This window comes from Lepisosteus platostomus, chromosome 24, assembly GCF_059453375.1.
Source record: "Lepisosteus platostomus isolate fLepPlt1 chromosome 24, fLepPlt1.hap1, whole genome shotgun sequence".
In the NCBI taxonomy this organism is placed as follows: domain Eukaryota; kingdom Metazoa; phylum Chordata; class Actinopteri; order Semionotiformes; family Lepisosteidae; genus Lepisosteus; species Lepisosteus platostomus.
In genome coordinates this window covers 13,639,645-13,664,630 of record NC_142634.1, presented here as the reverse complement: position 1 = coordinate 13,664,630, position 24,986 = coordinate 13,639,645, and the positions used below count along the sequence as shown (strand labels likewise).

General features: G+C 40.9%; 3 protein-coding genes and 1 long non-coding RNA gene across 5 annotated transcripts; 3 read left to right on the top strand and 1 right to left on the bottom strand.

Annotated features, from left to right (window-relative positions):
- Positions 1–3,748: 3,748 nt before the first annotated feature.
- Positions 3,749–9,509, top strand: gpn3 (GPN-loop GTPase 3). The gene is made up of 8 exons (XM_088618731.1): positions 3,749–3,936; positions 4,889–4,997; positions 5,488–5,655; positions 5,787–5,911; positions 6,403–6,518; positions 7,287–7,383; positions 8,010–8,138; positions 8,522–9,509. Exons 1-8 carry the CDS (start codon positions 3,889–3,891, stop codon positions 8,588–8,590), a joined length of 861 nt encoding a protein of 286 aa, XP_088474857.1. The 5' UTR covers positions 3,749–3,888; the 3' UTR covers positions 8,591–9,509.
- A 1,181-nt stretch (positions 9,510–10,690) lies between these two features.
- arpc3 (actin related protein 2/3 complex, subunit 3) lies at positions 10,691–16,100 on the top strand. The gene is made up of 7 exons (XM_088618746.1): positions 10,691–10,819; positions 11,399–11,498; positions 12,218–12,294; positions 13,429–13,497; positions 14,190–14,316; positions 14,894–14,988; positions 15,649–16,100. Exons 1-7 carry the CDS (start codon positions 10,814–10,816, stop codon positions 15,709–15,711), a joined length of 537 nt encoding a protein of 178 aa, XP_088474872.1. The 5' UTR covers positions 10,691–10,813; the 3' UTR covers positions 15,712–16,100.
- LOC148641729 (uncharacterized) lies at positions 11,508–11,878 on the top strand. The gene is made up of 2 exons (XR_015929885.1): positions 11,508–11,627; positions 11,826–11,878. It is a non-coding gene; the product is annotated as an uncharacterized LOC148641729 (long non-coding RNA).
- Positions 16,101–16,733: 633 nt separating the features above from the next.
- Positions 16,734–24,666, bottom strand: ube2g1b (ubiquitin-conjugating enzyme E2G 1b (UBC7 homolog, yeast)). 2 transcript variants are annotated; one of them, XM_088618744.1, is made up of 7 exons: positions 24,445–24,666; positions 22,851–22,953; positions 21,524–21,621; positions 20,969–21,070; positions 20,068–20,246; positions 19,220–19,340; positions 16,734–18,873 (listed from the first exon to the last, which is right to left on the bottom strand). In XM_088618744.1, the coding sequence occupies exons 1-6, from the start codon at positions 24,485–24,487 to the stop codon at positions 19,254–19,256; spliced, it is 612 nt and encodes a 203-aa protein (XP_088474870.1). In that variant the 5' UTR covers positions 24,488–24,666; the 3' UTR covers positions 16,734–18,873; positions 19,220–19,253. The 2 variants fall into 2 exon arrangements, with proteins under 2 accessions (XP_088474870.1, XP_088474871.1); XM_088618745.1 differs by lacking the exon at positions 20,969–21,070 and having other exon boundaries at positions 24,445–24,665.
- Between the last annotated feature and the right edge of the window lie 320 nt (positions 24,667–24,986).

Here is a 24,986-nt window from a genome sequence, read left to right as displayed (position 1 = left end):
GCAGATATTTACATACAGCGTACTACATACTCAATACTTGCAACTACATGCGAGGTTCTTGAAAATCAAAGGGACGATATTTTTTCCAGAATCTGTTTTGGCACAGCAACCGCAGATAAAGCTGTTTACGGTGCTGAGTTTCCTGGCATGCCCACCTGCAGAAAAGGAGCGCTCATCATCGACTTTGGTATATGCACCGTTTTCATCTGCTGAGCAGAGACATGTTGTCCCGAGTTTGTCCTTGCCTTCTGTGTCTCTGTGCTGACATCCTGATCAGCGTATGGGGTGCCAAATCCTGCAAAACAGACAAGATGACGTTTTCTGATGAAATACCATGTTGCATGCATGCATGTTGGGGGAACACACCCCATTTTAAAAAGGTAATTCCTAGAAGAGTGTTTGCATAAACTGTAGCCCTTATCTGATCTTTTCACCTGAGGCAGTGACAATGGCTAGAGATGTGAGTGGCCTACCTGTAACAATTTTCTGTACTGGTTTTCAGTCCTGTACTAAGCAGGACTACACCAATTGAAGTGAAATCGTTAAGCCAGCCTTCATGGGGGATGTGACATTAGCAGACTAGGCCCCAAGACAGAATACAGGAGCATACAAAACATAACCATAAACAGGTAGAAAGAGTAAGAACTAGACTAGAGAGAGCAGGAACTGCAAGAGAAAACTCTCATTCAACAGACCAAGAGACCGCAATCTGTCCTGGTTATCTGAACATTAAAGAGAACTGGACTATATGCTTCAAGACAGGGAGTTGATATATTATTCCTTTGCAGCCTACACATGCTGATGCAGCTACCCACCTGAACCTATATATATATATGCCTATTTGTGTTATCCCTCAGGCTGGAAGACATCTCTCTGTTGAGTAGCAGGTTTTTCTGAATAGAGAACTCAGTTCCATCTGGGTGTCAATTTAAACTACCTAAATTCAAGAGCAATAGAACTAAGTCATCTTTTATTCCCACATCAATTAACCTGTTCAATTTGGAAAACTGATTGTATATTTTAATTTATATATAGATTTATGTTGTACCTCATCATACAGGTATATCTCTTATTTGTTACAGGGTCCATGTTGTGTTAAATGGATTGTGAAACGTGTTATGTCTTCTGCCTGCCTGCAAAGCAAATTTCCAATCTGGGTCAAAGAAGTAAAGTATGTCTAGTTGTAAATAATTGAAAATATCCGTCTGTCTCTTACTTTTGCCACCTTGTTATTACCATGTCACAACGCTGTACTAGAGAAACCAGGAAAACGTGCTGTTTGGCACAATATTCCTTGACTATAGGGAATGTTCTAACTATTGTTTTAATAATTGGCTAGAATAATAAACTTGTGTCAAGAGGTGATATTTAGTATCTGATTAAGACTACTTATTTAATGATATTCCCCAACCCATTACAAGCACTGGGTCAGCAACAAAACCCCATGCCAAATGTTGTGCAAAGGCAAAGCACTGCTTCATATGGAGAAACCCTTCCATCTGCTTGTTTCAAAAGCAGAACTTAAACGTAATCCTAATGCTTTGTTCACATACTGTAATACAATAGCTATGACAAACTGAGGGATGTTGCATCATTAATTTGTATACGGCCCCTTCCATTTATAATACCATGCAAAAATGAAGTGTCCCGATGCTTCTGGTTGCCTGGCAACAGTCCTAATTAGTCCTTTCCGTCTGGGGGCGATCTGCTCTGCAGTGTTGTAGAAGAGAAAGAGGAGCAGCCTCTCACAATTGCAGCTATTCACTTGCATTGCAGTTAAAATGCATGCCCTGGGGTATAGAGTTTCACAGAAGACACAGGACACTGCCACTGCCATGTGGAAAAATAACACTGGAGTCTACCCAATTAGCTACAAAACTACACCTTTCTTTGATAATGCATTCATACTGGTTTAGGAAATTGTGAAGGTTACATACCAGTGAGTATATTTCTTCGTGGGTAGCAGTAACCTGCAGACCTTCAGGAAGAAGACAAAAATCATCGCTATTATTAAGATGTTACCTAATAAGATTCACATGCAGTGAGCATCATTTTATTGATAATTGTATTGATAAACAATTGTATTGATAAAATGTGCACTCTAACCTATGTCCACGTTGCAATGAATATTTCCTGTTTAAGCATCCAAAACACTTAATTCAGAAAGTGTTGATGCAATGCTTTGAAAGTACATTTTTTAAAGCATTGCAGTTTTTATACTTCTGTATTAACATAATAACATTAAGTTATGTACAGTTTTTTTAAGAAAGTATTTGTACAGTAGGTCTATTAGATTTATGAGTAGTATGTAGTACTATTTCATTATAACATATAATATTAGTCAACAGAGATAAAAAAATGAAGCAAATTAAATTTATTGGGATGTGTGTGCCTGGTAAACACGAGTCCCAGTAAAAGGAAAAAACTTTCCATTTTCATTCCAACATGTCATGGATATCGTAGGAGACAGGTGTCCAGCCCAAACATTTTATAAACCTTCTTTTTTCATTTCCCATCCTGACCAACCACTACCCCCCCAAAAAAAAACCTTCCAACGAACAACTTTAAGAACTCCATTGAAAAAAAGTTAATTATTCACATGAGCATAGAATATATAAAACATACCGTTTTATGGATCTAACATACTGTTTTATGTATTAAACATGCTGTTTTAGATATATAAAACATACTATATCAGATATCATAAAACAGCTACTATACATATCACGAGAAAAGAATACATTATTAACAATAAGAAAAAGAATTCGTATCAATACAATTTTCACTGTTTCTGGCAACATGACCCCATATTCTATGGACGGTATAAATGATGTTTTAATCATCCTAATGCAAATTGCACAAACAAATGTAGGCATCGGTCATGTACTTTTTGCCATCATGTTTAAATGGAACAACATCAACAAACAAGCGGTGAAAAAAAGATAAGATAACTTTTTATCTGGCTTACGGTTTGGATGCAAGCCTTGTTCGGTGGTATTTACCTTGTCGCTGAGATACGACGGCCGCTGTACTGGGTTAAGTGCTCCCTTTTATTACCTTCCTCGACGAATGTCACTTGTTTTCTCATGTCTGCAGACCTTTATTCTAATGACGAAAAAGTTACTTTGTAGATGTCCAGTGGGAATATATCACCATATCGCTACACAGCTGCGGACAACGAATTCAATAGCACCCCGGAGGTCTTCACCTTCTTGTGCGCCTGCGTGTGAGCATCTTCGTTGCCATAGTGAAATATTTTTTTGTTGTTGGAGAGCGCCGTAAATTATTGAACTATTGATAGCTGCAAAAACAGGCTTGCTTGCGAAATGAAGGCAAAACAGCAAAGCACGCAGTAGCGCAGCAACAACAACAAAAGGCTAAAGCATAGCTGTTTTTAATGCGATATAAGAACGGCTGGAAAACGACAAAACAAGGTTGAATGCATTATATAAGCACGCCGGAAAACCGAGTACTGTACAATGCACATTTACAGCTGTGACCCCCTGCCAAGAGTTTATTCACAGTACAGTTTCTGCAACGCGCCCAGTCTCAAATTTCACGACGCTTGAGTTACGCTTCCATACAAAACGATATCGGGAAACTGTTTATTAGGTGGGTTAAATAGTTGCACTGAAAACAATCTGAATCACACCATATAACTTATTTATAGCAGTTCATTTTCAGAATACACGAGCTGTCTGGAAATTGGAAGCTGTTGGCTTTTAGCGGGAGCGCTGTTTGACTCAGTGAGGGACCCGTAGTTCTGAGGGGCGGAAGTTGTGAGGTGATTGGAAAGTGCGTGATACGAATATTATTTGGGGGTATACTTATTTTCACTGGAGAGCTAATTCGTCAAATGTTGTAAAAGAGTAGGGATTAAATAGCAAAATGCCTCGTTATGCGCAGCTGGTGATGGGTCCGGCTGGAAGCGGAAAGGTAAGAGAACCTACTTTCAGAAGTGAGGAGACGACACGAGTACATGCAGGATTTTTATTTGTTTTTTCTCTTTGAAATACAGTAGGTATTTTACAACTTAAGTATAGAACAACGAAATCATTTCCCCCATATTTTGTGTGCTTAAAATAAAATAATGCGATGTGTAGTTGAATATTGATCAGAGGTAACTGCTATAGTTGCTACTGTGAACTGTAGTTACCGACCAAGGTATTTTTAGAAGATGCATTGAAAAGCACTAACATTCCTTTAGTTATCACTAATTTTTCCACGTTAATTTTCTTTTACACTTCTCCTGTCTCGATAATTAACTGTTTACTAACACAAGTACAATCTTGTCATCAGTACAATGCGGTTAGAAAAAAAAACTATAAGGTGATTATTTGTACTTTTTATGTTTTCCATCTGATTGGTTAAGAAAATTGAATAAACATATCTATTTCACGTGTAGTCTCTGATATTTAATTAAGGCCGATATATTGAAGACCTGAAGACAATAACTCTTGTAAAAGAGCCTATACTAAAATAGCACACCATCGCTTGTATTGCTGTTATAGTTCATGATATAGTAATATATACAATTACAACATACTATTTTTATGTTCTAATACTATATTGACAATTTTACAGAAACTGGTTCTTAACAGTACATAAGCCTCTTTCTTAATATGTGGTATACCCAGCACTCTTTCTAGAAGAAAGGGTAAGCACAGATGTTATAAATAAAAAGTATTAATTCTGAAAGTTGTATAATACATATAGATCTTGCTTAAATTGACATATCTCCTGTTTAGGCTTCAAGTCTGTGAAAACAGTGTTGGTGAGAACAAATATTAAGAGCTGTACAAATGGCACTGATCTACAAGTCTTCCATTTATATGTACTATGTTTTGTTCTTTGTTGCATACTGATTGTCTGTTTTTTTTTCCATTAGAGCACATATTGTTCTACTTTAGTCCAGCATGCGGAGGCCCTCAACCGCTCTGTACAGGTGGTAAACTTGGACCCTGCTGCGGAGTACTTTGACTATCCTGTCATGGCAGGTGAGGAAATACTGCCCTCCCTTCTGAATATCTTTATGTCTCTTATACCTTTACCTCCTTAGACCTGATAAATCTCTTAGGCATTTTACCCATAGGGCAGCATGGTGGGGCAGTTCCTGGGGTGTTGTCTGTGCAGAGTTTGTATGTTCTCCCCTGGTTTGTGTGCTTTTCTCCCCTCAGTCCAAAAACCTACAGGTTGGTTAATTGCATTCCGGAAAAACGGGCCCTGGTATGAGAGTGCGTGTCTGTACAGCATGTCTGCCCTGCAGTGGGACTGGTGGCCTGTCCAGGGTGTGCCCTGCCTTGCACCTGTTGCTTGCCGGGACAGACTCCTGCTCCCCCTTGACCCTGAATCTGAAGAAGTGGTTATAGAAGGCATAGCTTTCACTTTGAGAACCATGCAGAAAAACGTGTAACCAAACTGTAGTGTGAAAAAGCAATGAAGCTGCCTTTGAGGCACATGAGCGCATCAGAATCCTTTCCTCCCCAGACATCAAGGAGCTGATCCAGGTGGACGATGTGATGGAGGACGACTCTCTGAGGCTCGGGCCCAACGGCGGGCTGGTTTTCTGCATGGAGTATTTTTCCAACAACTTCGACTGGCTGGAGGAGTGCCTGGGTCACGTGGAGGATGACTATATCCTGTTTGACTGCCCAGGTAGCGCAGCACTCTCCTGCTTCATCTGCGGCAGGAAGCTCTTGCCGGTTGAAATAGCTGGGGATGCCAGCGTCCTGTACGATGCCCGAGTGACTCATCTGTTAGGCCTGTGTCTCGACGCTGTCCCCCAGGTCAGATCGAGCTGTATACCCACCTGCCCGTGATGAAGCAGCTGGTGGAGCAGCTACAGCAGTGGGAGTTCCGGGTGTGCGGCGTCTTCCTTGTCGACTCGCAGTTCATGGTGGAGTCCTTCAAGGTCAGGAGCCAGCACCGGGACACCAGCGCCCCCAGGCTGCCAGGATCCCCGTGAAATATCGCTGTCTTTCCTGCAGCTCTGCTACCTGCTCTTTCAAATCTGTGCACATTATGTGAAGGGCCAAATGGCTCTAAACCTGACAAAAAAGAGTGGAAGTAAATGGACAATAAAAGGATTAGCTTGTTAAAGTGGATCTTGGTTCTAAACTATCAACACAAGATTTTACCACACCACCAAATAAATTCTTTTCTAAGAAACTCTCCATGTTTAACCTATTTTGCTAATCTCAGATCACAAGAGTACCAGGATTTGAAGTGGTCTTTTTGACTGTCCCCATTTCCTGCAGTAGAAACATTCGGTTCCCTAGCTCCTGACGTAGCTTCAGAAATCCCGATGAAGATCATATATTTTAGAAACCTGGCCTCTGCTCTTTGTCTGTCGACATGGCCGCCGGTCTTTGACAAGCACTTTCCCTCTGATTGCTTTTCCAGTTCATCTCTGGTGTCATGGCGGCTCTCAGTGCCATGGTTTCCCTGGAGATCCCCCAGGTCAACATCATGACGAAAATGGACCTGCTGAGTCCGAAAGCTAAGAAGGAAATTGAAAAGTAGGTTCAAGCCATGGGGAGCAGAGAGTTTTAGCAAGTCCTAGAGTCATGAAGAAGCGGTAGTGGTGAAGTAGAGCACATGTAAAGAAAAACTGTGTTGTCAAATCTGTTGCTCACCTGAGGTTGACAGGTTTTGTACAAAAGCGAACCAATACTGTGCTTGAGTCAGTGCAATTTTGGTTTGTTTTTATTCTTTTCATTCACTTTGTTAGGTCTTTAAGTGAGAATTTGCTTCAACGGTTTCCTCCCTGTGTGGGCTGCGTGGGGGTACAGTGGCCAGCGCTACTACCTCGTTGCTTTGGGGTGCTGGGCTCAGTTCCAGACCTCAGGTGCTATCTGTGTGTGTGTTCTCCCCGTGTTTGTGTGGGTGTCCTCTGGGTGCTCAGGTTTCCTCCCACAATCCAAAAACATGCTGGTAGGTTGATTGACTTCCTGGACAGCTGGCCCTGTGAGTGTGTCTGTCTGTCTGGCTGAGCCCCTGCTGGCTGGGGAAGGATTTGCCTCCTCCGTGACCCTGGATTGGAAGATGCACTTAGAGGATAGATGGATGATTAATTTTATTGTATAAAGGATTAAATGTTAAAAAAGAAAAGGTCCTTTACATAGTCATTCTTTTTTTATTGTTAACGTCAAGTCAAAAATAATGGAATTTTAACAAAGGTTTTGCTACCCCCTTTGTGTTTGTAAATTACTAATGTGTTGACTTTTCTAGCATTTTATTTTAGAATGGTAAAAAGGATTTGATATTTTTCCTTCCATGTCTTTTAGATATTTAGACCCAGATATGTACTCTATGATTGAAGATAATTCTCTCACGCTAAGAAGTAAAAAGTTCAAGAAGCTGACTAAGGCTATCTGTGGTTTGGTAAGAGCATTTAAAATTCTGCATATTCAGTGAATAATGTATTCAAATATATATATGAAGAAAAGTTAAATGTATTATTAATTCATAATTATAATTAATTTACCTTCACAATAATGATCTGCCAACATTATCTCCCTGAATTTGTGATGAAGGAATTGGGGATCTTCCTCATTTCAAATCCATAGCTAAACAAAAAACACAGTTTTCCTAGAATCTCACAACCTAAAACTTTTTGGCTTTCCTTTTTAAATTTTAACCCTAATACATTTGTCTCATTTCAGATATTGTTATTGATAATACAGTGCTTTCTGCATTAAAGGAAATAGAGGATATTAGATTATTAAAAAAAATACCCACATGTCCTTTCTATTTGGATACCACACTTTGCATTACAGTAGTAATAGCAAAGGTACAAAAGTGCTTTGAATTACTGAAACAAGATGCAGATTTGCCAAGCATCGGAGGCAGAAAGACTGGCACCTAAATGCATTAGATAAGCAGGTTGAACAGAAAAGGAGCAGAAAACATCTGTTTGTCAGACAGGAATGCAGTGAGATGTCAAATAAAATCTGTCATTACACTGGGTGGCGGGTGTGTCTGAGCTGTCCTGGGGTCTCTGTGTGCAGATTGACGATTACAGCATGGTGCGGTTTCTTCCCTTCGATCGCACAGACGAGGAGGGGATAGGCATCGTGCTGCAGCACATCGACTTGTCCATCCAGTACGGGGAGGACCTGGAGTTCAAGGAGCCCAAGGTAATTGATGCAGCAGTCACCTGCTGCTTGGAGATCCGTGTTATTTAGCGTTGTGAGTTGAGCTCTGAAGTAAACACTGTTCTCGAGAAATGCATTCTGAGATATTTACAATCATAATGAACCTTCAGGATTAATTTTGGAGATTGTGTCATTCATAATATGCATTTTTTGTATTCCTCATATTCAGTGAAATCAAAACCACTTTTAGATACTTTTGTCTTAGGTCACAGTGTAGGTTGTGTGTCCTGCTGTTTTTTTGGAAGCGTGTATCCAAGGTTAACTTCCCACAATTCATTGAAACTGCATTCAAACCTCTTTAAGTAACAAGTCTGTGCCCTTTCTGCAGTCTGATTGTGTGGGAACCTTACTGTTGTCCATTCCAGGAGCCTGAGCCTGATGAAGACTCCAGTCCCTACTGTGATGAGTTCTTCCAGGACAAACTGGGGGAATGAGATGAAGAGAAGGAAGGAGAGGCAGCAGATGCCGGCCAGTGACATTCTGCTTTGGCTCCTCATCTCCTGAAAGACTCCGAACAGGACTCCCGCACTGAGCCGATGCCTCCGTCATCTTTTAAATGTCCTTCTGTTTTATAGAAACGGAAACCTCTGATATCTACTGCCTATGTAATGCCGGGTTGCCCAGCACGAGTCTCATGGTCCTTACCTGGAGTAGCTTGAAAAAGGTCTTCAGTTATCTGATTCATTTCGTCCGCTGTGAACCTGACAAGCCTGGTAGGAAGAGGAGGACTAGGGTCTCAAGTGAACACACCCTCCTGCCCCCAGAACTCTTGTTGCCTTGTTGTCAGTTCCTTGGCAGATTTTATTTAGGTTATTTATTGTTTCACGGCAAATAGGGACTTTTTTCTATCCTTTTACACTGAACTGAAACTTTGTTCAAACCAACCAAGATGGATTTTTAAAGACATTTGTCTTTCCTGTTATGTGGGCATTCAGAGGTACAAATGTTGTTTTGCATTTTATTTTTTAATTAGATGATTGAAATGTAAAGAGTTGTTTAATAGTAATGCTTTTTATCACTGCAGTAGATTCCAGCATTGGCCCTGGGGTGCCCCAAGTCTTTCAGACATCACAGGACCCATTAACCATGAATATTCTTAATTATTCCAGCAACTGGTTGTGTTGTGTTGTTTGGGAACCCTTGCATGTCTTTCTCTCCAGGATCAGAACTGGACTTCTGAAGTATGAGACCTTCAGCTTTGTCACAAGGGTCTGGGTGGGGAGGTATGGGCCTGTGGAATGTATGGATTTTTTTTTTTTTAGTGTGGGAGTTCATGGTTAGTAATTTAATTTAATCTTGAATTGCGGTTTGGAAATTTATATTTTATTAATAAAATAATTGACATTGAAACAACCTATAGGGTGCAAATGGTAACTGAGGGGAAGTGTATTTTAAATCAGGGGCCAGATGGCACTTCTGATGTCAAGGTTTGTAGGAGTCTGGTACAAGCTACCCAGCTGCAATACTGAAGCTGAGACACTGGTTCCCTTCAGAAAACAGCTGCTTGAGATTCTCTCATCAATTAGCTACTTGCAATGATCTAGCAATCAAAACAAGACGGATGGACTGCAAAGCCACCTCTTGATTCTAGCATTGCACATGATCTAGAGACGTGTTTCTACATTTTCTGTTCTGAATCACACATCTTAATTATCCTGTATAATGCTATAAATGAGATATTTTACAGTACATTATTTCTTTAGAGAAAATCAATTTCCAGCTTCCTGTTTTTTCATAGAGTGGTTTTATGCTGAAGTTACTTTCGGTGCTTCTTGCACAGTTAACTTCTTTGGAAGAATACAGCATCTAATTTGATTAAGAAAAACACTGCAAAACAACTCCCACACATTATCACATGCTCTTTATTTTAAAGGATAATAAAACTAATGGATTAATATATATATTATGACTCAAGATAATTCAAACACAATGTCAAAAGACAGCACATCTTCCAGTCGTGATCAAATTCATTTAAATGGAAAAGAGAACATCACTTTAATTTCTATTTAAATATATTCACATAAAGCCCTTTCCAAGATACGACAATTCTGTTAACCACTGATTTACTTTTAATTGAACTCCAGTAGGTGTTCAGTCTGCCAGTCTTGGTATCGTCTCTGTATGTCATAAAGATAAAGGGACCCGTATTATTAAGCTACACCTGTCACGACTGCTGTGACTAGAGCAATTTAAAGATATGGGTTGTCAGCAGTGTATGATGTCCCAGGCCTTGAGGGTGGTCCAGGGGTGTAAAACCCGAGCTCCTGGAAAGTCTCAGTTGATTAGGTCTCGCTAGCCAATTAAACAATTAAGCTGATTATTTTCTATATAATAATCCAACATGTTGGATTTTATTTTCTGTTTATCCGTGTACTTAACTGTATAATTCGCAAATCGAAAACGAAAATCAGTGAGTTTATTTTAGCTCAGTGCTTTTAAGGATTTCGATACAATTGATCTTCTGTAAAATCTCACGTTTTAAGAAAACGTACATCGTGCTGTGCGCCACCTTGTGGCAGTGCGGTGCACTTACAGCTGGAAGGTGGAAGCGGTTTGTCACTTCCTGCTGGTGCAGATTCTGGGTGGGACAGCGGAAGTGTTGTGCGCCGGTCTGACAGCATTTTATCGGTGTTAACAGGAGAAAATACAGGTTCAAAATGCCGGTAAGTTTTGCTAGTTAATTTAGTTCATGTTCGTAGGTGTATGAGCCTGCTTTTAATTACTGTTGGTTTATTTCATGGCTTTTTGTAGCTAACGAAACGGATGTGAAAAGGCACTGGGAGCGACTACAGTAGTCAATCTATAGGTTTTTTTTCAGGAAGTGAATCGGGCCCAGTAGGAATTTTAAATTATTCAACTTAACATTTTGGTTTTTAAAAGTAAAAAATAAGCTGCGTTGCACACAGGGAAACGAAGCACGTTTTGCACAGGGCAACGGAGGAAAGAAGTACCCGCACTTCAACGCATAGAAGCTTCACCTTACGGGTGTTTATTTGAAACACTTCCTAATCCCCAAGTATAAAATGCTTCTTTTTCAAACAACAGTCGGGGGTTAAAACTGACTTCCGACGTACTCGAATAACTTCAAGATGTATCATTTTTTATCCCACCAAAATATGTAATTTAGTTGGTTTGATGAATGTTAAATCCTCATTACCTTCAGCTGACAGGGCTCTGAATTGTGGAGTGATTTGTTTGTGTGCGGGGAAGCCGATCGTGCATGTCTGTTCTGTTCTGTGCAGGCTTACCATTCGAACCTGATGGACCCCGACACCAAACTGATTGGAAACATGGCTCTGCTGCCCCTGAGAACCCAGTTTAAAGGGCCGGCTCCCAGGGAAAGTGAGTACCCCTGAGCCTGGGTGGTCTGAAGTACCCTGAAACCTGGAAGGTAGCGCGGCATGTGAACAGTGCGTCTTGTGTTGCTGATGGTTTTGCTCAGCTTTACGCGATGTTTACTCCTGTTCTCATGTCTTCATGTAATAATAATAATAATAATAATAATAATAATAATAATAATAATAATAATAATAATAATAATAATAATTGCTTACACTTATATAGCGCTTTTCAGGTAATGGGGTCTCCCCTCCACCACCACCAATGTGCAGCCCCACCTGGATGATGCGACGGCAGCCATAGTGCGCCAGAACGCTCACCACACATCAGCTATTAATGTATATTCCAGATTTATCTTGTGGACAGGTGGATTAAATTATTCCCCCCCAAAAAAAAAACAAACGTCGATTTTACATGATCAGACTTGGCGACTGGACTGTCGTGTGTCTCTATGCACGGGCAGATATTTTCCGTCCGCCTGACTTTTCTGCGGTTTGTTCGCGTCTGCGTGTCAAAACCAGACCTGCATGGTTGTGACGTCACGACCCGAACGTCTCTGGCTTCCTTATTTGGAAAGTTTGCTCTTACTGAAAGTTTGTTCTCTGATGCGAAATGTTAAGATTCGCTGCTATCATCATCGTTTGTTTGTTTTTTTTTACCCATCACCATTTGATTTTTTAAATTCAGTTCGCTTAACATACACGCATTCTCCCCCGTCTTAGCCAAAGATTCTGACATCATTGACGAAGCCATCTACTACTTCAAAGCCAATGTCTTCTTCAAGAATTATGAAATTAAGGTAAGTGAAAATACCCCCCATGTAGCACATGAGCACACACCACCTTTGCATTTATATTGTTAACGTAGGCGAATAGAAACAAAACGCGTTCTTCTATTGAAAAGGAGTTTGTGTAAAGCACAGCAGTACGAGCCTGTTAAAATCGGGAACGATTTCTTCAAATTTTCTTTGATCCCTTAAAATGTGACGTTGTCCGTCTCTTAAACAGTTTTTAGTGTTCAGGCAAGTCGTCTTACACAAATGAATAGAATCATGAAACGTGAAGTTTCATTCTGACGGAAAAAGAGAGGGAATGATCCTGGCTACTTGTCTGGTTTGACTAGTATTGCACTCAGAGAACATGCAGTCTGTGCAGTAAAATCATTCAGCTGTAATTTGTGCTCCATTGTAATAATGCTACATTATTTAATCAAACAAGATGATTAACTTTCCTAAATTAACAATTTTCGTGTGGGTGTGATTACCAAGACATTCTGTGGTCTGACTCGTTTTTTACGTTGTCCGAAATTGCTCATGAGGTACTGCTGCATGATGGGGTAACTGTTGCAGTACCCCTGCAGGAAGTGGGGATGGTGTGTTTTCCTGTGACCAGAGCACAGCTCCGCTCAGGAGTGGGCGTTTCCCTCTGCCCTCGGCTCACAGCTGCTTCTTGCCTCCTCCAGGAGGGAAAGGTGCCTACCTGTCTGGGCCTGTCTCAGTTGCAACAGGACCCCATGCCTCAGAGTCTAATCATAGCTCTCCATCTGGGCCCCACTGCAGCTCCTCCAGTGAAGTTCAGAAACTATTCTCCCTTCATTAATGCCCTGAGCTTGATCAAATAGAGAGACAAGAGCTGTACTGGGTATTTACCACAGTTCTTCCTTTCAGAGTTACAGCACGCTGTACTGTTCGTCTTGAATGTATATATTGGGGAAAAATATTCCTTTGATGTTCAATTACTGGTTGCCACAGTCAGGTTGGAGGTGATTTTGTCTATAAGAGGTTAAAGCACATTGTTCTGGAGGTTAGTAAAGTCAAAAAGGTTTGGACTTCCTAGTTAAATCAAAAGACTCAACTGCTTGTTGAATGGAGCCAAGAAAAACTGCTTTGTTTTTTAAAATGGGTTAAAAAGTTTGTTTTTGATTTCCTTTGCAGAATGAAGCTGACCGGACTTTAATCTACGTGACTTTGTACATTTCGGAATGTCTCAAGAAGCTTCAGAAGGTGAGAGAGGCACGGATCATGCAGTAACTTTCTACTGTAACACCAAACCAAATCTGGAACTTTGTTTAGGACTTATTACTAATAATTTTCATAGGTTGGACCATTTAGTTCATAGTCTTATCCCCTATCAAAAATCTTCAGAAGACATTGCATGTATTGATCGTTGGGTCATTCTTTGTGGGCAAGATGAGAGACTCCTCTACTGGAGTCAAATAGACTATGGATTGTTAATGGGAACCTGGCCTATAGCATTAATCAATCAGGATCAGAACTGCCCAGGTGAATGCACGCAGTTACCCAAGTGCTGTCCGAGCTAGAAGAAAGCCAGGTGACTTCTGCATCATAGGGACCCCTGAAACCTGCTGGGCTTGCAGTGCCAGTGCATTAAGGACAGCGTCTGTTCTGTCAGATGCCTAGTTCAGGTACTAGCACTATGCAACAGAAATACAGTAATGACATTGCACGAACAGTGCTTTTATCACTGAACAGGTGGTACAAGGTGTGGAGTTGGATGCTACAGAAAATGTCCAATTTCACATTAGAAAGAGGTACTCCGTCCTCTTATCATAATACAGACCTATTTAACATTCCCTTGTGGGTCCTCCAACCGGGTAAAGAGAAAATATGTGTTGCAAGAGTGGAGTTGGCTGGTTTTCAGCTGTTGATTGTGACCTGGTTGCGGTTGTCTACAGTGCAACTCCAGAGGCCAGGGAGAGAAGGAAATGTACACGCTGGGAATCACCAGCTTCCCCATTCCAGGAGAACCGGGTTTCCCTCTGAACGCCATGTACGCCAAGCCGGCTGACAAGCAGGAGGAAGGTAGGGGACAGCACCAGCCTGCAGCAGCAGCCCAGTGCTCAGACCTGCTTCCCAGAATCTTGCTTTGCTGGGATGCAGCAACACTGGTAAAATCCCACAGAAAAATCATTTCTAAAATCAAGAACAAAAGTCTAAAACATCGTTAACATTGAAAGACAGTTTTTAACTATAGCATTCATAAAAGTAGAGACCTGTATTTCATCTGCCATTCTTTATTAAAAACCTTCCTGGCACAGTGATGTGGCTCTTATAGGAATACATTTTAGTAGGGATTGGACTTATAAATGAGCTGCCTTATTTACACACACATCGTATACAGGATATTTGTATTATAGGTATTTATTTTGGAAAAATTAGGGCAGGTATAAATTTGGAATAAAGGCTTTACCTGACCTTTTGTTTGAAAGTAAACAAATAAGAATAATGTTCCCTGTTGAGCTAGCAGTTGTCTTTGTTGGGTAGAGCTGTTGATTCTTTCCAGGGTACCTTTGAGGTTTCCAGGCATTCGAGTTGAAGCCCCTCCCTTTAATCGTGTCTTAACCTCCACTGTCCGTCAACCTTGCGTTTCTGTTCACAGAGACAATGAGGGCGTACTTGCAGCAGATCAGACAGGAGACGGGCTTGAGGCTGTGTGAAAAAGTCTTTGACCCTCAGACTGATAAACCCAGCAAGGTGAGGACTATTCGTCAAGCTTTGCAACAGCCTAGCACTTGCTATACTGGGTGTGTGTAGCTTCATGCATGACATGTACTGTAAACTTGTAGGTTACTCTACAAATTGGCACACTGGAAAAGGAAGGTACTGAAATCTGTACCTCTGACCTGCATTTTAAAAATACTAATTCAGGAGGTTTAGGATTTTTTCTTGTATCCAGCCCCTCTTAACATAGCACTGACTGGCTGGCCATGTAGAGTACGCAGTTGGAAACTGAAAGGCATGGGGAATGATGATTTGTATACCATGGGCACAGATGACTAGTGTGGGGGAAGTAAAACTGTCCCACTGTTTGTGGTGAGAGTACTCATTTCAATACAATTAGTTTTTTTACTGTATTAATTATAATACTTTTTCTAACTGCCACACGCACACACCAGTGCTCATTTTTCCAGATGCTCATTAACAGTATGCTTTTAGACTATGGGAAGAAATGAATGCAAACACAGGGAGAACATAAAAACTCCACACAGACAGCAGGCTAGGAATTGAACCCAGGGTCCCTGGTGCTGTGAGGCAGCACTGCTAACCACTGAGCTACCCAGTATCATTCTCATAATGACAGTTTGGCAATGGTTGTGTGTCGTCCAGTAATGCACTGTTCTCTTCTTGTTGCAGTGGTGGACCTGCTTTGTGAAGAAGCAGTTCATGAACAAGAGCCTTTCTGCTCCAGGGCAGTAAAACCCACTCTTGCTCTCTGCAGCTAGGCTACAACTGTGTGTGTGCATATTTGTCCTCCAAGATCATTTTTATACCGTGTATGGATGTACTGAAATAAGTGTATAACTTGGGCTTTCTCTGTTATAATGTTGAGCTGGTGCTTAACAAGAACAGGATACAGATGAAAGTAATAATTCAAGTGTTTTAAACAGCTTAGTTAAGAAATTGCCGTTTTTTGTGCGTGCTAAAATTCCCAAATGCTGTTTCATACCTGTCACTCATATAACATCTTATCTCTACTGCTTCTGAAAATCAGATGCTATGCCCTTCAACTTTTAAAGTTATACGATGACTGTATCACATGTTCTTTGTTCTTGATTCATTTCAATAAATATTCTTTTGGATGGTCAGATTTCCATGGATGACACTGAAACAGTACCCTTTAAAAAGTCAGCATTTTGTGGTCAGAGTGATACAAGGTTGCTACAGTCCATGAAGATGACCATCTTTATGAAGGTTTAAATCCATTAGAACATCACCCCATCATTAATTTAAGACTGTCACTTAAGCATGGATTAAATCAAAACAGCAAGACAGAGGTGTTAGCTGTTAGCTTCCTTGTAAATGAAACCTACCACCTGATTCTGGGTGTACAAGTGTTGATGGCAGATGGGCTGGGCCTATGCTTTTAGATGTATAATTAGATTAAATGCAACAAAAATTACTAAGATTATTAAGCAGTAATAACCTGCTCCAGGTGCTTAAAGAACTGCACGCAGGTCTGCCTTTCCAACACTGATCCTAATCAGAGGTAAAGACAGCAATAATCTGTTGGAGATAGTAAAAAAAGGGGCTGTTTGTTACAGCTCCCATCAGGAAGCACTTGAAAGTAAGGGCTGAATGGAGGAAACATGTTTAGAAAGCCAGAATGTGGGGTTTAATTTCAAATATAATAACCTTGGTTTCCCCAAAGAGAGAATTTAAAGTAAAATGGGCACCACCAGGAGCTCCTGTTATAGCACAGCAAAGAAACTGCAAGTAAAGAGGTTTTACACATTTTATTGGGCTCAGATTAAATACAATTTACACAAAAATACAACAGGAAAGGGGGGGTAAAGGAAAAGGTAAAATTTATCAAACCAGAGTGACCAGCAAACAATTAATCTGGTGGGAGAACAAATAAGATCACTGCCCCCAGTAACATTAAAACTTAAAAAGTAACAAAATAAATGCTGTTTTTTTTTTTAATTCTATTGCTTTGTGATCTTTCAAACGCGTACAGTGTAGACCAGTCTGTAGTGGCAGCCAATGTAAAAAAAAATACTTTACAACATTAATTACTTTAAAGTGATATTCAAAAAATAAGAAGGGGTTGAAAACAGCGTAAAAGCGATTTGCGAAACGCAAATCAATGCAAATACCAGCTGCCAGCATGCAGACTTTTAAACATCCAGTACATCATCTGATCATTTACCAACAACCTGACATCTTGGGAGGCTTCAGTGTCCAAAATCAAAATAAATGCTGGTGTGTTCTCTCTAATCCAAAAACAATGAAAAACAGCTAAAGACCTAAACCTGTCAGTATGCCAGCTTTTTAAAATACCCGATATATTGTATAGGAGCATGAAGCACCTCTGAAAGCAGTTATTTCCCCCCGCCATTGCTACAGGTTTTCTTTTTGCTGGATTTCTTACTTAAAATGGAAAATTACAATGCCCCGTTGCAAGGCCATTCAAATGCCTGCTTTTCATTTCTTTGGCACAACCTGCTAACTAATTATTCGATTAAATTTGAATCAAATTGCAAGGTCTTATCTCAGCAATGGGAGATGCCAAATGCACCGTTTTGCAATCGCCCCTTCTGTTTCACAATGCAATAGTACATTGAATGCACCCGGTCCACAGAAAATTGACTTCATAAAATGCTTTTCAAGATGATCACCATGAAAAGGCATTCTGTAAAAGATCTCCTGCACACTATTCCTGTACAAATGACACCTCTAAGACTTTTCAAGGCTCTACACCAGACCTTTTGCAAACACTGTAGTGCAGTAGTACACACCTTGACCTGCATTCTGCTCTTCCACTTTGGGTTTCCTTTGCTAAGCAATTTTTGCTGTAGCATGTCGCACACACATACAGAAAGAAAAACATAGCAGTAGACACAGGGTTTAAAAAGAAAAAGCAGATTACATAGCCAGCTTTTAAGTGTAATTACCCAGTGAGTCAAAATCATGAAGACACGTCACTGCCGTGCTAAAGTGTGCTTCTGCCAAATTTGGGAGAAAAAAAAAACCCAGAACGGAACCAAAGTGTTTGAGCTTGGAGAGACACATTCCTGTGCAAGTCTAACCCACACTCATTTCAAATGCAGCAGAGAAAGATGAACAAATCCCTTCATGAATGCACAAGAGAAGCTCAAGGTGAATCCATGGAGGTGTAAAAAAAAAAAAAAACTCAAGTTCAGCATTTTTTGGGGCTCATCTGCACTATTATTTTTGCTCATCTTAAAGTTTCTTTTCTTGGACTCGTTTTTCAGAGCCACAGAGGGAAAAACTGGTTTGACAGCAGGGGAAAAATCTAGTCTGTTTCCGTGGTTACCTAGGGGCTGCATTTTGACAGTTTGGGGCCTAGTCTGACAGCAGAAGCACACTCTAACTATTGCCTGGTATTTTTACAGGATACCTCCCAAAAACAAATTAAGGCAGCTGTGAGTAACTGAAAATGTTGCAGCCTTGGTGGGAGAAAAACCAATGCATTTTGCAAGAGTGCCCCCTGAGCAGTCAGGGAAAACAAGCAAAGAGTTTGAGAAATTGTTTTAAATCTGTTTCACAGTCTCTTCAAGCACCACAATTGAAAACCCAAGAAATTGCATAAGAAACCTGATATAAAGTAGAAACGGTTTAGTGGCAGATAAAAAAGCAAGTTAATTTACAGAAGTGATATCTTACACGGTTTATAACAATCCTCAAAATAAATAAATTAAATGTACAATTCCAGGTAGGAAAGCAAAGATATTCAGCTGGTTGCTTGCTTTCTTCACAATGCAAAAAAATATTTCAGAACAACCAGTGTGGCTAGTTTCGAATTGCCCTTCCCAAAACAGTGAAAGTAAGGGTGCAAAACACATAGCCTTTATTGAAGATCAAGATAATTTCTTCAGGAAGAGTAATTTCCTAAATCTGTTTAAAAGAAAAAAGAATTCTTTGATCCACTAATTCAAAGCAGACAATCATGTACAGTGAATTAATACCTTACCCTACCTCGGTACACAAAACACAAGAAGGACAAGCTTTGTAATGACAGATTATCCATCCCTTCTTCATTCCATGCTAAAGGTTAAAGCACACAATGATAATGCAGTAAAGTACTGCCATTCCTGCTAACACAGACTTGCTTATTCTGAAACCTTAATGAAATGCCATGTTATGCTGAAGAAGAAATAAAACATTACAGAATTGTTACTGTGCCTTTAGCTGCTAAACCAAGAGCCTGAGTTTTTATAAAACTGTTCTTAGAGTTACTCACCTTGCATCTCAGACAGTCAGGAGACGAGACTGGTCTAGTCGAAAGCCATCTCCTGGCTCTTCCGCACACAGCGCGCGACCTTCCTCTTGAATTCGCCATTGGGGTCTTCCCTCCATTCTTTCTGCAGAAGGCAGACAGCACGGCGATCTTACATTTCATCTCAGCCTTCAAAAACAAGACATTACCCTGAGGGAATTTATCACAGGCTTAGCTAGAAAAAAAAAATTAAGGGACCACTTTAACAGTCACGCCCACCCCTTCACAAGTGTTTAGCGTGTTTGAGTGCATACAGACAGCAGCGCATACTTTGGGGTCTGAAGATTTGGGTCAAAACATGCAAGACCCATAACTCCATCCATCCACTTTCTAACCGTTTTATCCAATACAGGGTTGGAGTATGTCTTCGGGAGGAAACCCATATGAACACAGGGAGAACACAGACTCCACACAGATAGTTCCCCAGGAATTGAACCCAGGACCCCCAGTGCTGTTAGGCAGAAATGCTAACCACTGTGTCACCTTACTGCCTGGAATTCAAAGCCACCCAAAGGTCTTTAATTGCTTAAATTATCACTGGCATGATCACTGTATTACTACTAAACCACTGGGCCTATCATGCTTATTTGTCTGGTTTCTCAGCAGTGGAATAGGAATAGGGGAACTGGGAACAGCCCTCTCCTCCCAGAAAGAGACTCTTGAGTGTAACCAGTCAGACCTAACTCACATGGTTTGGGGACATGGATAGCAACAACCCACGTGACGGAACAAGAGAATTTCTCCCATACAGGCACCCCAAGCTGGAATCAAGCTCGGGACCCCCGAGCTGTGCCGCCAGGGCCGGAGCTCACCGCGGCGTCCACATTGGCTGGAGAGTCGCCGTTGGGGTCGGCCAGCATGGAGATGACGCTGATCATGATGGTCTCCACCGTGTGGATGGGCAGCCAGCGCTCCTCGGGCTTCTCGTAGCCGAACTTGTCCTCCCCGGGCTCGTGCAGGATCGAGATGCACACGTCCCCGTTCTTCGCCACTGGGCCGGGGGGGGAGAGCATACCACAGTGAGAAACCCAGCGGAACCACCCCCCTGGGGCAGAACTGGGACGGGTGGAGCCCTGCGAGACACCGGATCCGTCATGCGGAACACACCAGTCAGCTCCCTCATTCACCGGCACAGAGATCAAATCCCTTAAATCTGACAACAGCCTAGTGGGATCAACTTCTTTGTTCCCTAAACAAAGAAAGAATGATGAAATAACGTTCTAAAACCAGCAAAAAGTTTAGACTTAAAAGGGTGCTCTTCCTCGCAGCTAAAGACGGGTACTTCTGCAAAACCGTTTCTCATTGGGATCAGTGACAGGTGGTCCGTTTAGGTTCAAATCCAGGATGACACATTAAAGGTTTTCCGAGGTGCCACCAGCTCTGACCAGGAGCTGTCGTGCAAGAATTCCACTGGCGGGCGATTGCTGTGGTTGCCTTTTCAAGTGGCCGCGACGTGAATTTCAGGAGCTGAAAGGGGTCACCTGGTCTTGGCTACATCAGCAAACGGAATTCACTCCTGACACCCACCGTCTTTACTGGTTATCAATACATTTTATACGGTGCTGCTTCAGAGTTTCAGTTTACCACAATTAATCTTAACCAGAAACCAGCTGAGATATTTCCATAAACAGATTCAAGCATGCCAACCATTTAGAGTTACTGGGTAAGAGTTTAAAGGATCAGCATGTTAAAAATGATAAAACAGTATAGTACCATCAAACATCGGAGCAGTGAGAGTGTTGAATCCAATGCATGATGTCATTCCAGTCCAACAGGCATTGTCTCTGAGTGACTGAGAAACATCCAGAATGGCAGCTGAAGACAATGCAAACCAGAGCAGGAGGGACAATACTCGTTTCTAACGGGTCACTTTGTAGCAATAGACTTCACTATTAGGTCTTGAGAGATTCACATGGATTTTCAAGACGAACCTTCCCAGAGTAACACTACCAGTGTTGGTAAAAGACATTTCAATTAGTCTGTGCTAATGAGTGTTATAAATTGAACCTGTAAACTGGACAGTAAGTTGTTACTATCCACCTCTGTATCTGAGGGTGCTTTCAATTGTACTGTTCAATCACTCCTGCCTGATAGTTGCACTTAACAAAAACAGGATGTGGTACTTTTAATATTTTACAGTATGTTCTTTCTTTACAAGAAATGTGCAAGTCTCTTGGACAGGTAGTAAGGTAAATGAAAAAGAACATGTCCATAAACCAATGCACACAGCACTTCCACACACAATCGATAGATAACTAGTAACCTTACCGTTAGGATGCCAGATTTCAGTAATGAACTTCATCTTTGGAGGCCGCAAGGGATAGTCATAAGGAAACGTCAGATAAGCCTTGAAAAACCCTCCTTCGCTGCATTAAAAGAAAGATAAAGATGGTGTTGGCCATCTGTAGGCAATCACTACTGATGCAATTCAGCTCATCTTGTCATGTGGCCAACAACATGAAGTTACAAACGAAGATATAACTGCGTGTGGTTGCACCACTCTTTTCATGGATGGGCGCTACAGTAGCAATTTTCCAGTCAGCAACTACAACCCCTGTCTCGAGAGACTGATGGAAGAGATTTGCTCATGGACTATTAATAACATCTCATTTCCTTGAGCAGACTTGGTAGAATATCATCAGGTCCTGCAGGTCTATCTCAGTATTTAATATAGGACTTTAGTCTATCTTCAGCCTGATGCACATTGTCTGATCGTTCCCAGATAAGCACGAGTAAAATATTGCATTTTACATCTTTTAACTGGATCTAGTTTTTTTTTACTGCTTTAAAAAGTTAAATCATTAAGATTTTTTAATTAAACTATTTGTGCCACCACTTCCCTGACCAATTTAGAAGAAGCTAGAAGCAGAACATCTTTAAGTTGTTCCATCAATTTTTTTATTGGAAGATTGGTCACATTCCCAAAAATTGGAAGCCTCAGAGTTGAACTCTATCTTTACAGTTTCAAAGGAAAATAGAGTTTCCTTATTATAATCACAGCTATATTAAACCAATACATACATGCATGCCCTCTAGTAAATAAGTTTTTCTGACAAAGAGTGTAAGAAAGCCATCAACTCCAACATGAACCACCTCATTTTTCTTCTTATTATAATAAACTATTTTAAAGAGCACCTTTAAAGGTGCCTTCTCAAAGCCCTTTACAGAATGACAACAACAACAATAACAAATACACAAGATATTCACAATGAGAATACACAGTAAATGGAGGTACTGAATACAGTAGGAGCAGAGGGATAAAGAACAGAAGCAGTTGAGTAAAGGCTCTTCTAATTCCCTGTTTCATCCAAACAACGATCAAACAGGTTCCATTGACCACTTTTCCCATGGGCTTTTAAATACAGTAAAAGACACGGTTATAATCTTTTGGATGTGCATATGATTTCAAAGCTATCCTGTTCTTATTCTATGACTAGGACATTTCTAACTGCATGCACTCTCAGCTACTGTTCTTCCTGGATTTTTAGGATCTTCTCCCATTAGAGCAAACGGATAAAGAAGGAAAAGTCTGACATCTGACCAGGTTTCTACCGCCCTAACAGCACCAGGACAGCCACTTAAAATCCACACTTACAACAGCGTGTCCTGTGGCCCAATTATGACCACCTCCCATTTGTAGATGTCATCATCATCGATGAGCCCTGCCGAGAAGCCTTCCACAGGGTTCTTGTTGAGCTCTGAAATTCAAACACAATTTTAAACACTTCCCTCCAGTAGGATGGAACAGCTGGTTACACAGTGCAAACAGGATAAACTTACCAGACAGCCAACAGGATACATATGCAGAGTAAATGAGTCAAGCAACCTGATACACGTTAGATCGCTGTGGAAACTGTACTGGGGCATATACTACCCAGGAGCATAAGATAAGGGCACCCTGGACAACCAGGAGCCAAAGGAAACAGTACGAATAATATGCTCTTATTATTTCTCAGAGAGATCACATTCAAGGTTTAAACTGAATATCGGCATACTGCATACAGGCAAGATCTCAGGATCCTCTATCCTAAGTCGAATTCTCTCTCATTGCAGTTCATCTCTGCAACATCGCATCTCTCAATAAAAAAAAAAAATGCTGAGTCAAAGCCCTTCAAAAGGAGGAAAAGTAAAAAACTGGAGGTGCGCAAAACGAGTTTTTGCTCGGCTGTATTCAAGAAATGCAGGAGACGGCTAATTATTGTGCCACACTTGCTCCCAGGTGGGGGCGGTACTCTGTATTAGTCATTTTAAAAGTTAATCCTAACGTCAGAATCACAAAACCAAAGAGGAGCAGACCTGGAGGGGGAAAGAGCTACAAGCCGAAGACTCAGGGTCTCAGTTTTCCACCCGCAAAAAAAACACACTTGGAATTCTGGGAACGGCGTAAATTGCGCAAAAGCCAAAAGATCAGCTTTCGAAACACAGGTCTTGACACAAAATAAATAAAAATAAAACAGCTTAATCACATTAGAATTTAAAAAAATGAGCAACCGCAATACAGAAGGGTTGTGTGGCTTTTACCTGTGTGTGGGAGAGTTCTGGTTGACTCGGATTACGCGATATTTTTTTTTAAGAGACACATTAGTATTTTAAAACTATGTACGGATACGGTGAAAGTGACACAACTCGGCCCCGTTGTAGATTGTAGCTGTAACAGGTAATTTATAAACGTTTAAGCACGTTAAAAGGGAGTCCAGCCGAGCAGATGATGCAGTTGTATCGACCAAAAAAAAAACCCCAAAGTTTAGCTAGTTGCCAATTACTTCCTTGCATCTGAACCGCTTCTACAGTTCAATGGCACGACGATTCCAGCTTCGTTTTTAAAGAACCAATTTTGTTGGGGGAAAAAAAACAAATTGGAACTCTTAAACAACCCAATAAGATTAATCCGTCCTAAACCACGACCAACGTGCAGCCTGCTAAAGAGAGGAGCTAAATCTCACTACTGTATAAGATACGCCAACCAGCCACATTTTTTTAAAAGGAAAAAAAAACCAACAACCGAATTAGGTCGTTATCACCCGCTACCGCGTTACACAAACACTTTGGCACTAGCAAAGAAAGCTTAAAAAAAAAACTCATCCCTCACACGAAGGAAAAAGCTGAAGTTCAAGAATAACTGCTTCTTGTAAACAACACATCCTGCTAAAACCTCGATCTCGTCTCCAGACCGAGTCGCTCTCACTAACCTGCCAGCTGTTTTCGAAGAAGCAGCGCTGATTGTTCAGTCATGGTATGTGGGGCTTGTTTTAGATAAAATATATATAGATAGAGACGTGGTTATCTGTAAGAGAATATCGACAAATAAATAAAAAATGCTATGAAATCCGCCAATTCCTTCCTGCCGAGTCTCTGGCTGCCTGTCTGACACATTTAGGGCTCCCGGAGTGATTTAAGCTGCTCACACCGCATGCGCGCTGACTCGGGAGAATTGGGGTCGTCCAAGCTATCTCCTGCTTAAAAATATCCCATATCCTTCTTTCATTTGTAATTCCTTTAAAACTAACCCAACAACAACAAAAAAAAACAAATAAGCGTGGAAACAAAATCGTATAAAACACAGACTCTCATTTTAGTTTAGTGTGTGTGTTCCTTCAGTGCTGTTTGAGATCGTGTTTTTGCGGAGACCCAGGGCATCAAATGAAGAGGCACGCTTCCAGAATTAATAGGCGACCATCTTGACACTACCAAAATTGATTGAAAGGTTTTCAGTGTTATCTTCTTGTGGCGA

Bases quoted from the DNA above. Each gene is read 5' to 3' on its own strand.
- gpn3 (XM_088618731.1), top strand. From the start codon at position 3,889: ATGCCTCGTTATGCGCAGCTGGTGATGGGTCCGGCTGGAAGCGGAAAG. The intron at 4,998-5,487 runs GTGAGGAAATAC...TTTCCTCCCCAG, and splicing joins TGACTATCCTGTCATGGCAG to ACATCAAGGAGCTGATCCAG. The intron at 5,912-6,402 runs GTCAGGAGCCAG...TTGCTTTTCCAG, and splicing joins TCATGGTGGAGTCCTTCAAG to TTCATCTCTGGTGTCATGGC.
- ube2g1b (XM_088618744.1), bottom strand. From the start codon at position 24,487: ATGACTGAACAATCAGCGCTGCTTCTTCGAAAACAGCTGGCAG. The intron at 21,071-21,523 runs GTAAGGTTACTA...CATTGTCTTCAG, and splicing joins TGAAATCTGGCATCCTAACG to CTGCCATTCTGGATGTTTCT. The intron at 20,247-20,968 runs GTACTATACTGT...CCCCCGGCCCAG, and splicing joins CACTGCTCCGATGTTTGATG to TGGCGAAGAACGGGGACGTG.
- arpc3 (XM_088618746.1), top strand. The intron at 11,499-12,217 runs GTGAGTACCCCT...CCCCCGTCTTAG, and splicing joins AGGGCCGGCTCCCAGGGAAA to CCAAAGATTCTGACATCATT. The intron at 14,989-15,648 runs GTGAGGACTATT...TTCTTGTTGCAG, and splicing joins AGACTGATAAACCCAGCAAG to TGGTGGACCTGCTTTGTGAA.